Source organism: Mesocricetus auratus, unplaced genomic scaffold (assembly GCF_017639785.1).
Source record: "Mesocricetus auratus isolate SY011 unplaced genomic scaffold, BCM_Maur_2.0 Super-Scaffold_100027, whole genome shotgun sequence".
NCBI lineage: Eukaryota > Metazoa > Chordata > Mammalia > Rodentia > Cricetidae > Mesocricetus > Mesocricetus auratus.
Genome location: NW_024429208.1, coordinates 404,335 through 418,881, shown reverse-complemented (window position 1 = coordinate 418,881; position 14,547 = coordinate 404,335). Strand labels below are relative to the sequence as shown.

Sequence of the window (14,547 nt, the reverse complement as noted above, 5' to 3'; positions counted from 1 at the left end):
CAGGTTGGTCTTCATGTATAGTAAGTTCCAGGTCAGCTACAGCTACCTAGTGAGAGTGTTTCAACAAACAAACAAACAAACAAACAAACAAACAAACAAAAAGTTGAAAGAATCCTCCCCCCCCCCAAAAAAAACACCGAAGATGGAGTCTGGAAAAGAGCCAGGAATCTCTGTATTTATAACAAAGTGGGGGCAGAGGCTGCTGTTACTAAGATCATGGAAATGCAAGGATGTAGACAAGGAGCCTGTAGGCTATGCATCAGACTCACTTATGGCAGGAAACATGAAAATTCCTGCTGCCTGGTATGGTGGCTCATATATGTGAGTGTAACACTCTAGGCCAGGGAAAGAGGATTGCAGGTACTTCAAAACCAATACAGATTTTTATTAATTACTCTTTTCATTGTGTGACAAAAGAACCAGCGGAGGCAACTTAAAGGAAGAAAGATTTATTCTGTTCTATGACTTAAGAGGGTACAGGCAATATCAGCATAAGGTATGGTGGTATAGACAGCAGCAGGGGCATGTGGCTGGGCTTCCTCAAACTTCAGTAGATCAGGACATAGAACATAAGGACCTCAGTTTCTCCTGTGCTTGCTTTTATCCCTGGGCCCAGGGTGGTCCTTCCATCCTTAACACCAGGAAACACTCTTACATGTGTGACCAGAACTGAATCTCCCAGGAGACTCTAAGTCCAGTCAAGTTGACAATGAGGCTCAGCCATCACAGCTACATAGTGAGTTCCAAGCCAGGGCGGGATACAGTGTGAGATGCTGTTAACAGAGAAACAGAACAAGGAAATGTGAGACCTGGGCTACATACTGAGCATCTAAATGAGGGATCTACAAACAGTTCTGAGTATTTTGGAACAAGATTTATGGCCATTGATGTTAGTGGTGAGAACATCATCCATGATGGAAAAGAGTTTTATTTGGGCATTTCATTTGGGGGGATGAGAAAGAAAGGGGACAATATACATTATCAGTCCAGAGTTGTCATGGTGACAGGTACATATTGTTTTCCCTCCCCTGAGGTGTGGCCTCAGATAGAAAATACAGAAAGCAATTACACAGAGTCTCTAACTAACTGCTATCTGAAAATTTCCCAGGCTTCTTTCTTACCTTTAGGTATAAACAATAGAATCCAAATTTTGTATCACTTAAACACAAAAGACTTTAATATGTGATATTGGAGGGTTGGAGATTATTTTGTTTTGGAAAAAGCCAATGAACAGAATCTGAGCATTCATAGCTAGGAACAGAACTGAGAAGCCCAACAACATCAGGATATTGTCCACTGAACACAGGAATCACCGACACCTGGAGCTGGTGTCTCTGTGGGGCAGTTTTCCTGCTACTCATGGAACTGGATGTGCCAGTGTCACCCTTGTCAGATTCACATGTGCAGTTCCAGCTTTCCCATCTCCATGGGCTTCGTGAAGGCCCAGAATGAGGTCACTCAACTGGTGGAGCTGAGGACTCCTGTGGTGCTGGCTGCAGGAATGTTTGGGAAAGGGAGAGTGATGGGGACTTGCTGTCTGTTTCCTTTCTATACTCTATCTATGTGTAAGGAGAGTTCAAGAGCTGGTAGAAGATGGAAAAGGTGGTAATACAGTGATGGAAGTAGATTCCTGGTGATGTTATCTGAGTAACTACATGGGGGAAAGTGAAAGACCTAGGGAGATCCAGGATAATGATTTCTAGACTACCCCCATTGCCCTGGACTTTAGAAAGTTATAGCATGGTGACACACAACTAATCCTAGCACTTGGGAGGCAGAGCCAGCTGGATCCTTGACTTTGAGGAGAGCCTGGCCTACATAGTAGGTTCCATGACAGTCAGGGCTATGTAAAGATATCTTGTCTTAAAAACAAACAAACAAAACTACTAGTACACTGAATCCCAACAGGTTAGGTAAGCACTCACTCATAGGTGTGTCTCATAGCAACAAGAAAGGAGATGAACACATTTCCATCTAGAGCTTCAACTCTATAGAAAACCCTCAGACACCAATCCCTTCCTTACCTGCACTTTTCCTCCTCCTCATCACAATGGCAGCCACAGCTCCAGCGACCACAACTCCAAGGAGAACCACAACAACAGTCATTCCAATTGTGGGCCAAGGAGGTGGCTCTGGGAAGAGAGAGTAGAGTTGAGGAGACCTAGTCCACAGCTCAGCACTGATCCTACTTAGGGGCTCCAGAAGGTCACCTGTTTCCTTGACAACAGGCTCTGTGCTCACACCCCTCCTTACCCCATCTTAGGATAAGGGGCTCAGGCAGCCCCTCATGATCCACATGACATGTGTATCTCTGCTCCTCCCCAGAAATCACAACCACCGCTGCCCACTTCTGGAAGGTTCCATCCCCTGCAGGCCTGGTGTCCACAAGTTCCATGTCCTGGGTCTGGTCTTCCCCATCCCTCTGCCAGGTCAGGGTAATCTCAGCTGGGTAGAATCCAAGGGCCCAGCACCTCAGGGTGACATCACCTTCAGGTCTAGGGTGATGGGTTACATGTGTCTTTGGAGGGTCTGAGGAGAGAAGTTGGAAAATTCAAGCATTTTATATTTTTTTTCTGGGGACTTAAGTGGAATCAAGATAGGGGTGTATTTGCAAAGCCCACACAAGTTGTCTGCACTCAGGCACTAATATAATCCATTTCTTCAAAAAGGAAAATTCCCATGTTTCCCACCACGAAAAGAGGATTTCTGGTCCTGCCTTGAGTGAAGGGATGATAGACTCATCATCACTTGAGTCAGACCTCCAAAGACATTGGGTGTGGGCAGGGAACTCAGCCTCTGGAGTCATGGTTCACTGCAGGCTGCAGACTGAAGGGGGCTCTGTTGGTTGTTTCCTGGATCTTCTTTCTTATCATCCCCAGAGAACCTAAACTGTCCTTAGAGAAGGGTGAGGTCTTGGAGTGTCACTCTCTGAAGTGGGGTCAGGAAAACCAGGAGCCGTCCTTCCCCTCTGGATACAAGAGCCAACTGCAGCATTTCAGCTGGTGCCAATTTCCTCCCTCCTTGGAGGCAGGTGCCCAATCTGAGTGCAGATGGAGGAATTGCTTCTCAGCCCCTCTTACCTGAGCGCCGCAGAATCTCCTTTCCTAGCTCCAGGTGCCTGACTAACCAACGAATGCACCAGCCCTCTAAGAAGATCCTCCAGTGTTCTGCTACTTTTTTTTCTTCCCACTGTCGCTGGGTGAGCTGAGCTATGTTGTCGGCCACAGTCCAAGTTCTCAGGTCCTCGTTCAGGCTGATGTAATCGCGGACATCAAAGGCATGTCTATAGTGCCCTCGGATGAAGCGTCGATCCGGACCCATGTCACAACCAACCAAACCCTGGAAGGTATGAGAGCCTGCACCTGCCCCCCAAGTCAGCCAGGTGCGCAAGGCCCCGCCCACCCACATGAATTCCACCTGAACTGAACTAGACACTGTGTCTCAGTTCGATGATCTCTCAGATCCAGGGTCTCTGCTATCCCCCTGCAGCCTAGGACTGAACCTGTGACCTGGGACCCGGGGTGACTTGCCTGACGGTGGGGACATGTAGGGGTCACTCACCATCGTCGCTCTGGTTATAGATCCGGATGGCAAATCTCAAGTTTTCTTGGGCAGTGTGTGCATAATGCTCCAGACCCTCACTCTCCAACACCCAATAACTGTCCCCCATCTGCTTCGCCCATGGCACGAGGGGCTCCATCTTAGTAGCTGCCTCACTGTTGAAGCGCAGGAATTGAGTGTCGTCCACAATGGCAACAATGAAGACTTGGGGATCTCGGAGACCCTTTACAGATGCGGTGGTGGTTGCAAAGTACCTCATGGAGTGTGAGCCTGGAGACAGTGCACAATGAGACACCTATCGTTCTCCCTGGACTCCGGGCACGTGCTGGCGCCTAGAGGGGATCAGCACCTAGGGCTGGGGACTTAGGTGGAGAAGGGGTAGGATGATCTGGGTCGGTGATGAGAAAATGCTTTTGGGACTCTGCCTTGGCAGGTCGCCCTGGCTTCTCCCAGCAAAGGCTGTTTCCCTGCTGATCCACACTCACCAACTAGGCTCTGGTTCTCAGTCCGGGTCAGAGCCTGGAGTAGTGACAGCAGCAGGAGGGTGGCAGGCTGTGCTGCAGCCCCCATCCTTGGTGTCTGGGAAGCCCGGAGTGATTGAGACTTGGTTCCTCTCTGTGGGGTTTATAGCATCGTGGTTTGTGGGGAGTCACCACAGTAACTGTGAGTGGCTTTCTCCAGATTTCTGAGGTGCAGTGGGAGTGAGAACGTCTGTCCAGACAGAATGACGGGACAGCTGACACGGGTTGAAGGCTACAGAATGGTATCCTGGGGATATGAGGGAATTCCCAACTTATGGCTTCTCCACCTCAGACACCTTGAAGACCAGGTGCTTAGGGAGACCACTTCCTCCTGTAATTGTGCTCTTTGTCACATCTGTTCTCTCTGAGTCCTGTTCAGGAGGTAAGCTGAAATTCTGAATGTTTTGGTTTCAGGATCTCTTATATGTGTTTATACATTATCAGGTTCCTCTGAGTTTTACCTAGGTTAAATCCAATGACATTTATCCTGTTAAAAGCTGCTCATGGTGGACAACATCTGTAATCCCAGCATTTAGGAGGCTGTGCTGAGGCAAGAGGTATGACATGAGTTTAAGGCCAGCTTAATCTACATGATACTGACATTGAAAAAAAAAGATTGTGTGTGTGTGTGTGTGTGTGTGTGTGTGTGTGAGAGAGAGAGAGAGAGAGAGAGAGAGAGAGAGAGAGAGAGAATTTGTACAAATGTATGCCACATGTGTGATGATTTCATGGGTGACAGAAGAGGGAGTCAGATTCCCTAGAACTGGAATTACCGGCGTTTGTGAGATGGGTACTAGATACTGAACTGGGGTCATCTACAAAAGCAGTATGCACTCTTAACCAGGGAGATATCTCTTTAGTCCCTTGATACTTTTGACTTAAAAAAAAGACTTAAACGTGACACTGCCCTTATATTCTGCAAGTAAGTAGAGGTGGTGAAGAATGTCTTAACTCCTAGTGAGCTTTTCACAGCCTTGATTCAGCCTAAGGTGTCAACAGATTAACTCACTGTCAAGCACACTACAGTGAATATGGGAAGTGTATCTGAGAATCGTAAAGGTATTTTTGATGTCATGACCTCATGGAGGTATCTAAGTAATTTCATGTGTTCTATCCAGCTTCAAACATGATTGTTTTTTGTTAGTCTTGGAGGCACATGGCTTACTTCCACCAGTCAAGAGGCTAAGGCAGGAAGGCTCCAGGATTTGAGGAACAAACTGAACTACATTGTGTGTGTGTGTGTGTGTGTGTGTGTGTGTGTGTGTGTGTAAATGCAGAATGCTGGGGAATAGTAAATAGGAAGTCAGTGTGCTTGGAGAGCACTTAATTGCCTGTTGGGCTCAGAGAACAGATGAGATTGTAAATGGTTTGAATATTATTTTGTTTTGGAGCATTGGATGGACTAAAGTAGAGGCATGTGGTAAAAGTCTGTCCAGGATGCTGACAGCCTTCTTGCCATAGAGACTCCTAATTAAACTGAGGGAGAAGATCACAGGTAATTATGTTCTCCTTTGGTGATTCAGGACATTAGGAAGTTTAGGGGAGAGAAGAGTAAAGTGCTGCCCAACATCTGCCGCTAACTTTCCTTTTTTAAAATACCCAGCATAAGGCTGCAGAGCGACACAGCCATGGGTACAGACATACTGACATCTGGACACCAGCTCCTGGCTGCCCTGTGCATGGCAGACTAGCATTGGGCCTGGGTGAGTGGAACATGTCTGCTGTCAGCAGGTATTGCAGAAAGAAATGGAGAGAGGAGGACATGGCAAGGACAGGCCCAGGAAAAGGAAGAAATGGAGCAGCCGCTCCATAATGGACAGAGGACTGACTGCCCTTTGGGGAGACGGATGGCCACCAGCCTAAGGGAAACAACAGGACAGGCTCCTTGACTTGCTCCTAACTCCCTACAGGCAGATTTGTGATAGGATGGATGGATATAGAGAGGACATGGATGATATGATGGAAAGGGTGAGAAGAATCAGGGGAAAACTTAGCGAGCTACACTTGAGAAACTGTGCTCTTAGGGAGGACCTCTGTATTCTACATGCTCATCATGATGAATTTTGCCTTATATTTTATCCCATTTGCATAGAAAAATAATGTAGAGTTTATTTATAAAGCAATTGAAAAGCAAACCAAATAAAGACAACAAAAACAGTATAATCTAAGTGTGGTGGCACATGCCTTTAATACCAGTACTCTGAAGGCAGAAGCAGGAAGATCTCTGAGTTTGAGGCCGGCCTGGTCTACAGAGTCAGATCCAGGACAGCCAAGGCTGCACAGAGAAATCCTCTCTTGAAAATCTAAATAATAATAAAACAATAATAATGGTAATAATTAAATTAAATTTTCTTATCTGTAGGAAGACTTTTAAAAAGAACACTATGAAAAGGGGAGTAGACAGATCCTGATCCATGACCGTGGGCAATGGCTGTCCACTTTATGGTGCTTGAGAATTGGCCTAGAATCTAAGGTCACTTGTAGGGCTGACTGTCCAATTGTTCTAATCTCATTTTCTTTGATTCACATGAATCCATGAATCCATGAATCTTTCTTTTTGATGTCAATTAAGTGGTTTAGTGGTTCTACATAAAGTTCTTTCTGATGTAGTAACTCGGGGAAAATAAAATACTTTTTTAGTCCTTAACTATGAGCAGCACATGTATTCCATTTTATAGAAGATATGTGCAAGCCAAAGTGTAAGAAGTCCATTTGGCCAGGATCTTTTGCAGCCATTCATCCTTTTTAGACTGTGGGAAATTGTAATATTAGTCAGAGATAAATACAGAGTTATGAATTACACACAAAAATAATGAAGGCATTTGAGGCTGCATGTTTTTAGTATCAACAGGATTCTAATTGCTGTGCATGTAGTTTTGGCTTCTTTTTCTTGTCCTTGTTTCAAGACAGGGTTTCTTTGTTTAGCCCTGGATGCCCTGGAACTGGCTCGGTACACCAGGCTGGCCCCAAACTCAGAGATCCCCCTGTCTCTGCCTTCTGAGTTCTGGGATTAACGGTGTGTGCCACCACTGCCTGACTGTATTAGCTTATTTACTGTATCAATGTTGGTGGGAAAATGATCAACCTGTAACAGAGCACTCATGATACCATCTGCTGGCACATGGAGTACCAGCTGAAGTTAAGAATATGTAGTTTCCAGATTATGCTAACTTCTTGTCAAGCTCCATAGTCATCATTTCGAGTAATTTTAGTAGTGTACATGTTTTCTTTTGCCCAAAAGGAAGTCTAGAAAGAGCAATATTCTCAATAGCATAAGCAGACTTTCTAGTGGGCTCAGTGTGCCCTTGGGAGGCTGTGGCATAGCTAGTTACAATCTGTCTTCTAAGAAACTGAAGGGTTTCTACTCCCCACAGAGCACAGTGATGATATTGATTCCACAGTCTGTGACAAGAAGGGATTAAAAATGAGCATAGAAGAGAAAGGTGGAGATTATTTTCCCATTTTATTTTGCTCAGGGTATTTTTTTATTATTTTAATTTTAAATAGCTTGTTTTACAGGTCAATCCCAGTTCCCTCTCCCTCCCTTCCTCCCGCGACCCCTCCACCATCCCCCCATCCTCCCACCCTATCACCACTTCCTTCCACCTGGGGATATCTAGAGTCTGTCATTTCACTCCGGGCAGCGTCCAGGCACTCCCCTAAGAGTCCAGGCTGAGAGAGCATCCCTCTTTGTGTTATGGACACACGGTGTCTGTTTGTATTCCAGAGATAAACACTGATCCACTGCCCAGGGCCCCATAGGTTGCCCAGGCCTCCTCACTGACTCTCACATTCAGGGGGTCTGGATCAGGCCCATGCTGGCCTCCCAGCTGTTGGTCTGGGATCCAAGAGCTCTCCCCTGTTCTGATCAGCTGTTTCTGCTGGTTTTGCCAGCCCATTCTTTGCCAACTTGCTCATTGCTCCTCTCTCTCTGTCACTGGGTTCCTTGGGTTCAGTTCAGTATTTAACTGTGGGTGTTTGCCTCTGCTTCCATCAGTCACTGGATGAAGGCTCCAGGATGGTTATAGACAGATCAGGCACCAGTGTGACCTCTAGTGATCTAAAGGGATGACACCAGAGCAGAAGTGAGGTATCTACAGCCTGTGCTTCAGGGTCTAATGAACCAGGGCTCTGAAAAGTGGTGTAAATCTTTCAACAGGAGACTTGGGTGTTCTTCTTTCTCCTGAGTGTATGATTGCACCTTTTGCCTGTTACTGTCTTATGAGAGAAAGCTTCAGATACTGTCTCCTACAGGTTTGAAAATGAGAGTCTGGTTGAAGTACTCTCTGGTGGACACATAACCAGGGAGATGTTCCAGCAAGCTCCTTCCTGTGAAGGGAGGATCCTCCCTCAGAGGTCTTCTAACTTCTCTCCTTTGCACTGTTGTGTGTGCTCCAGCACAGCTGACCTGTGAGCTGCCAGGAGAGTCTTCTGTGTGTCTCTCCTCTCACCATGGGAAGCTGGGATTGCAGATGTAAGACAACACACCTGGGTTTGTCAGGGTTTGTGTGTGTGTGTGGGGGGGTGTCATCAGGGTTTCCTTCAGAACAAACACCCTGACCTGCTAAGAAATCCTGCTGGCCTTCCTTTTAGGTTCCTTTATACTGAGGATTAAATATAGGGCCAGATCTGTGACAGGAAGTGCTCTACCACTGAACCACATCCCTAACTCTCTTTACTTTTTGACACAGTCTCACTAACTGGCCTAGTTGGCCTCAAATTTATAATTTCCCAACTTCAACCTCTCTGGTAGGTGGGATTACTGATATGTACTAGTATGGCTGGCTTCCTAAGTTTCCCCTTTATGCTATCAGGATGTCACCTTCATGTTTAAGCAAATATAATCCATAATTGATGTGATGGTACATATCTGTAATCCCAGTCCCCAGGAGCTGAGACAAATTGCAAGTTCAAGGCTAATATAGTGGGCTCTAGCTCAACCTTCACTATATAATGAGAATTGTCTGAAACTTAAATAAAACAATAAGAAAGGAAATCGAAAAAATAAGCTAGTGATGTAGTTCAGTGGCAAAGTTCATGTCTAGCATGTGCCAAGTCCTACTTTCAATCTCAGGCCTCAAAAAATGCACAAAAGGAAAGGATGAGGGAAAGAAGGAATTGGAGGAAGAAGGAAGGGAGGAAGGAGAGATGGGGGCACAGAGCATAACGAGGATTCAAGATGCAAAGGACTTAGAAATTCAGTTCAGTAAAGATAACAAAACCTCCAAATTAAATGAATCCTAAAAGTCGCCTAATACATGTCTGTTAATAGCTGTTTACTATAAGCTGACTCTGATGGCTCACACCTTTAGTCCCAGGACTCAGGAGACAGAAATCTCTGTGGGTTCAAGGGCAGCCTGGTCTATACAATGAGTTGTAGGAGAGCTGGTGTTACATACTGAGACTCTGTTGTCTAATAAGGGGCTGTGAATTGGTAATGTTCTGATTCTGCAAGCTTGGGATCCTGGATTCCACACCCAGGGCCCATGTGATATGGCTCATAGTCAAAAGTACTGTGGAGATAGACAGGTGGCTCCCACAGACTCACTGCCAGCCAACTTGGTCTAACTGGTGACCTTCTGGCTCTATAGTGAACTCTGTCTTGAATAGGGGTAGAGTTTTTGTTTTATTTTTGGAGGGGGGAGCGGGGAAGAATTGAAGTCTTCATTTCCCACCATTCTCCAAATCTAGTATAAATGTAACTGATGACTGTGGGACAAATCCACACCCAATAATGCTAAAAATGAGAACCACATGAAAATAATAGAACATATGGACTCATTGTTGAATTCTACATCTAAAGATGAATTCAATGTATCTCAAATCATCTCATAAAATAGAAAGGGAAACAACATTACCAAGAGCATTTTTTGTTTTGTTTGTTTCTTCAGTCAGGGTTTCTCTGCCCTTGAACTACAAGAGATCCACCTTCCTCTGCCTCTGGAGTGCTGGAATTAAAGGCATACCTCATCACCACCTGGCTTTAACAAAAGCATTTTTAAGATGACCGTTATCCTGATAGCAAAACCGGGTAAAGACACAAAACAGAAACTTATAGGCTAATTTCCACAATGAACATGGATGTGAACATTTTCAATACATACTTGCAAGTAAAAGTCTACAACATTAAAATGTCATATACCATGACCAAATTTGCATCATTCCAGGGATGCAAGGATGGCTCAACATACTCAGTCAATACCTGTGACATGGCACATAAACAGATGCAAGGACAGATGTCACAGGGTCACCTCAATGTATGCAGAAAAGGTCTTTGGCAAAGTTCAACATCTTTTATGATAAGTTTAATCCCTGAAGAAACTAGGGATAAAAGGAATGTATTCCAACATAATAAATGTTATATATACAAAATTCTATCCAGAATTATACTAAATGGGAGAAACAACATTTCCTCTAAAATTAAGATGTGATTAAGGGTGTCAATTTTTTTATTCCTGTTTCGTATAGTTCTTGATGTCTTAAGAGCAATAAAGCAAGGTAAGTCAGAGGCAGCTGTTACTAAGATCATGGAGCTGTAAGGATGTAGACAAGGAACCTGTAGGCTATTCGTCGGCCTCACTTATGGCAGGTAACATGAAAATTCCTGCTGCCAGGAATGGTGGCTCATATATGTGAGTGTAACACTCTAGGACAGGGAAAGAGGATTGCAGGTATTTCAAAACCAGTATGGATTTTTATAATTAATTTTTCATTGTGTGACAAAATAACCAGCAGAGGCAACTTAAAAGAAGAATGATTTATTCTTTTCCATGACTTAGGAGGGTACAGACAATCTCAGCATGAGGCATGGTGGAGTTGATGGCAGCAGCGGCATGTGGACCAGGAAGTAGAGCATATGAATCCTCTTCTCTGGCTTTCTCCTGGTCTTCCTTTTATCGTTGGGCCCAGGGTGGGTCTTCCATCCTCAATCTCTGGAAGCACTCTTACAGATGTGACTAAAATTGAATCTCCTAGGAGATTCTAAATACAGTCAAGTTGACCATGAAGCTTATCCATCACAGCTACATAGTGAGTTCTAGGCCAGCCTGGGATACAGTGTGAGATGCTGTTAACAGAGAAACAGAAAAATGAAGTGTTAGTCCTGGGTTACATACTAAGCATCTACCGAGGGATCTACAAACAGTTCTGAGTATTTTGGATCAAGATTTATGGCCATTGATGTTAGTGGTGAGAACATCACCCATGATGGAAGAGGGTTTTATATGGGCATTCAATTTGGGGGAGTGAGAAAGAAAGGGAGAATACATATTGTCAGTCCTGAGTTGTCATGGTGACAGATGCATATTGTATCTCTCCCATTATATGTGACTTCAGATAGAAAATACAGAAAATAATTACTTAGAGTCTCTGACAGACTACTATATGAAAATTCTCTATGCTGATTTCTTATCTTTAGGTATAAATAATGGAATCCAAATTATTACCACTTAAAAACAAAGGAATTTGATATGTGGTATTGGAGGTTTGGAGATTATTTTGTTTTGGAAAAAGCCAATGAACCAAATCTGAGCATTTACAGCTAGGAACAGAACTGAGAAGCTCATCAACATCAGGTCCCACAAGATCCATTGAGCACAGGAATCACCGACACCTGGAGCTGGTCTCTCTGTGGGCAGCTTACCAGCTACTCATAGAACTGGATGTGCCAATGTCACTCTTGTGAAATTCACAAGTGTGGTTGCAGCTTTTCCCCATCTCTATGGGCTGAGTGAAGGCCCAGCATGAGGTCACTCAACTAGTGGAGCTGAGGACTCCTGTGGTGCCAGCTGCAGGAATGTTTGGGAAAGGGAGAATGGTGGGGGACTGGCTGTCTGTTTCTTTTCTATACACTTCCTAGGTTTCCCTTAATGTGTAAGGAGAGTTCAAGAGCTGGTACAAGATGGAAAAGATAGTAATACGGTGATGAAAGTAGATTCTATAGATGTTATCTGAGTAACAACTTCCGGGGAAAGAAAAAGACTGATAGAGAACCAAGATAGTGACATTCTAGACTACCACTATAGCCATGGACTTTAAAAAATGATAACACAACTTGGCCTGGTAGCACACACTTTAATCCTCCCAGGGCAGCTGGATCCCTGAGTTTGAGGCCAACCTGATCTACATAGTAGGTTCAAGGACAGCCAGGCTATGTAAAGATACCTTGTCTCAAAAACAAACAAACAACTACTAGTACACTGAGTCCAAGGTTAGGTAAGTACTCACTCATAGGTGTGTTTCATAGTAACAAAACAGGGGATGAACACATTTCCATCTACGGCTTCAATGCTATAGAAAACCCCCCAACACATTTCTTTTCTCTACCAGCATTTTTCTTCCTCATCATCACAATGGCAGCCGCAACTCCAGTGATCACAACTCCAAGAAGAACCACACCAACAGTCATTCCAATTGTGGGCCAAGGAGATGGCTCTGGGAAGAGAAAAGAGTTGAGGATCCCTAATCCACAGATCAGCACTGATCCTACTTAGGGTCTCCAGAAGGTCACCCGAATGACAATAGACTGTGTCTTCATGTCCGTCCTTACCCCATCTCAGGTTGAGGGGCTCAAGCAGACCCTCATGATCCACATGACATGTGTATCTCTGCTTTTCCCCAGGAGGCACCACCACAGCTGTCCACTTCTGGAAGGTTCCATCCCCTGCAGGCCTGGTATCTGCTAGCTCCATGTCCTGGGTCTGGTCTTCCCCGTCCCTCTGCCAGGTCAGGGTGATCTCAGCTGGGTAAAATCCAAAGGCCCAGCACTTCAGGGTGACATCACCTTCAGGTCTAGGATGATGGGTTATATGTGCCTGTGGAGGGTCTGAGGAGAGGAGTTGCAAAATTCAAGCATTTCATAATTTTTTCTGGGGACTTAAGCAGCACTCATGTGTCTATCCTGGCAATGAACAATAGAATAAAGATGCATGTGTAGTGTCATGTAAATTCCACACAAGTTGTCTACACTCAGGCACATAGTATAATCTATTCCTTTGAAAAGCAAGATTCTCAAGTTTCCAACTATGAAAAGAGGATTTCTGGTCCTGCCTTGGGTGGAGGGATGAGAGACTGGAGTCAGACCTCCAAAGACACTGAGTGTGGGCAGAGAACTCAGTCTTTGGGAGTTCATGGTTCACTAGAGACTGCAGACTGAACTGGGCTCTGTTGGTTATGTTAGGAATCATCTTTCCTATCATCCCCAGAGAACATAAACTGTTTGAGAGAAGGGTGAGCTCTTGGAGAGTCACTCTCTGAAGACACTCTCAGGAAAACCAGAAGCACTTCTTACCCTTTGGATTCAAGAGAGAGCTGTTGTAGTTCAACTGGTACTGTGTCCCTCCCTCCTTGGAGGCAGGCTTCCTACTCTGAGTGCAGATGGAGGAATTGCTTCTCAGCCCCTCTTACCTGAGCGCTGCAGAATCTCCTTCCCTAGCTCCAGGTGCCTTTGTAGCCAAACAATGCATTCTCCCTCCAAGAAGTTCCTCCAGATCTCTGCTACCTTTTTTGTCTCCCACTCTTGCTGGGTGATCTGAGCTGTGTTGTCTGCCACAGTCCAAGTTCTCAGATCCTCGTTAAGGCTGATGTAATCACCGCCATCAAAGGCATGTCTATAGTGCCCACGGAGGAAGAGTCGGTCTGGACCCGCTTCACAACCAATGAAACACTGGAAGGTATGAGAACCTGCCACCATCCCCAATGTCAGCCAGGTCCACAAGAGCCTACCTACCCACAAAATTTCCACTTAAATTGAACCAGAAACTGAGTCTCTGTCTGATCCTTTCTGGGGTTCTGGCTCTCTGCGGTCAGGGCAGCTTCAGGCAGAACTCAGGAACTGGGTTGGGGTCAACTAGGGCCAGTCCTTGGGGACATGTAGGGGTCACTCACCGTCATCACTCTGGTTATAGATCCGGATTGCGAATCGCAGGTTTTCTCGGGCAGTGTGTGAATAACTCTCCAGACCTGTTGTTTCCCGCTCCCAATAATCTCGCCCCATCTGCTTCGCCCAGGGCACACGTGGCTCCATCTTGGTAGCTGCCTCACTGTCGAAGCGCAGGATTTGAGTGTCGTCCACATAGCCAACGATGAAGACTTGGAGACCCGTTGGAGACGTGGTTGGAGACGCGGTGGTGGTGGTGGTGGTTACGGAATAGCTCAGCAAGTGTGACCCTGGGGGCGGTGCTCAGTGAGACTCCCACCCTCCTCCTGGAAACAAGCATGGGCCTGGACAGGATCAGGGCACAGGGCTAGGGAGGCAGGTGGAGAAGGTCCAGGAGGGTCTGGATGGGTGATGAGGAAAGGCTTTAGGGACTCTTCCCAGGCCAGTCACCCTGGCTTCTTCCAGCAAAGGCTGTATCCCTCCTGATCCACACTCACCAGTGCCACTCTGGGTCTTGGTCTGGATCAGAGCCTGGAGTAGTGACAGCAGCAGGAGGGTGGCAGGTTGTGCTGCAGCCCCCATCCTTGG

At 45.6% G+C, this 14,547-nt stretch overlaps 2 protein-coding genes across 2 annotated transcripts; both read right to left on the bottom strand.

Moving 5' to 3' along the window:
* Positions 1 to 433: 433 nt before the first annotated feature.
* Positions 434 to 4,131, bottom strand: LOC101829769 (saoe class I histocompatibility antigen, C alpha chain). The gene is made up of 6 exons (XM_013126083.3): positions 4,047 to 4,131; positions 3,562 to 3,831; positions 3,081 to 3,356; positions 2,254 to 2,529; positions 2,025 to 2,132; positions 434 to 773 (listed from the first exon to the last, which is right to left on the bottom strand). Exons 1-6 carry the CDS (start codon positions 4,129 to 4,131, stop codon positions 730 to 732), a joined length of 1,059 nt encoding a protein of 352 aa, XP_012981537.2. The 3' UTR covers positions 434 to 729.
* Positions 4,132 to 11,834: 7,703 nt separating this feature from the next.
* On the bottom strand, positions 11,835 to 14,541 carry LOC121134364 (patr class I histocompatibility antigen, A-2 alpha chain-like). Its single transcript, XM_040732514.1, has 6 exons — positions 14,457 to 14,541; positions 13,968 to 14,249; positions 13,488 to 13,718; positions 12,631 to 12,906; positions 12,408 to 12,515; positions 11,835 to 11,869 (listed from the first exon to the last, which is right to left on the bottom strand). Exons 1-6 carry the CDS (start codon positions 14,539 to 14,541, stop codon positions 11,835 to 11,837), a joined length of 1,017 nt encoding a protein of 338 aa, XP_040588448.1.
* Between the last annotated feature and the right edge of the window lie 6 nt (positions 14,542 to 14,547).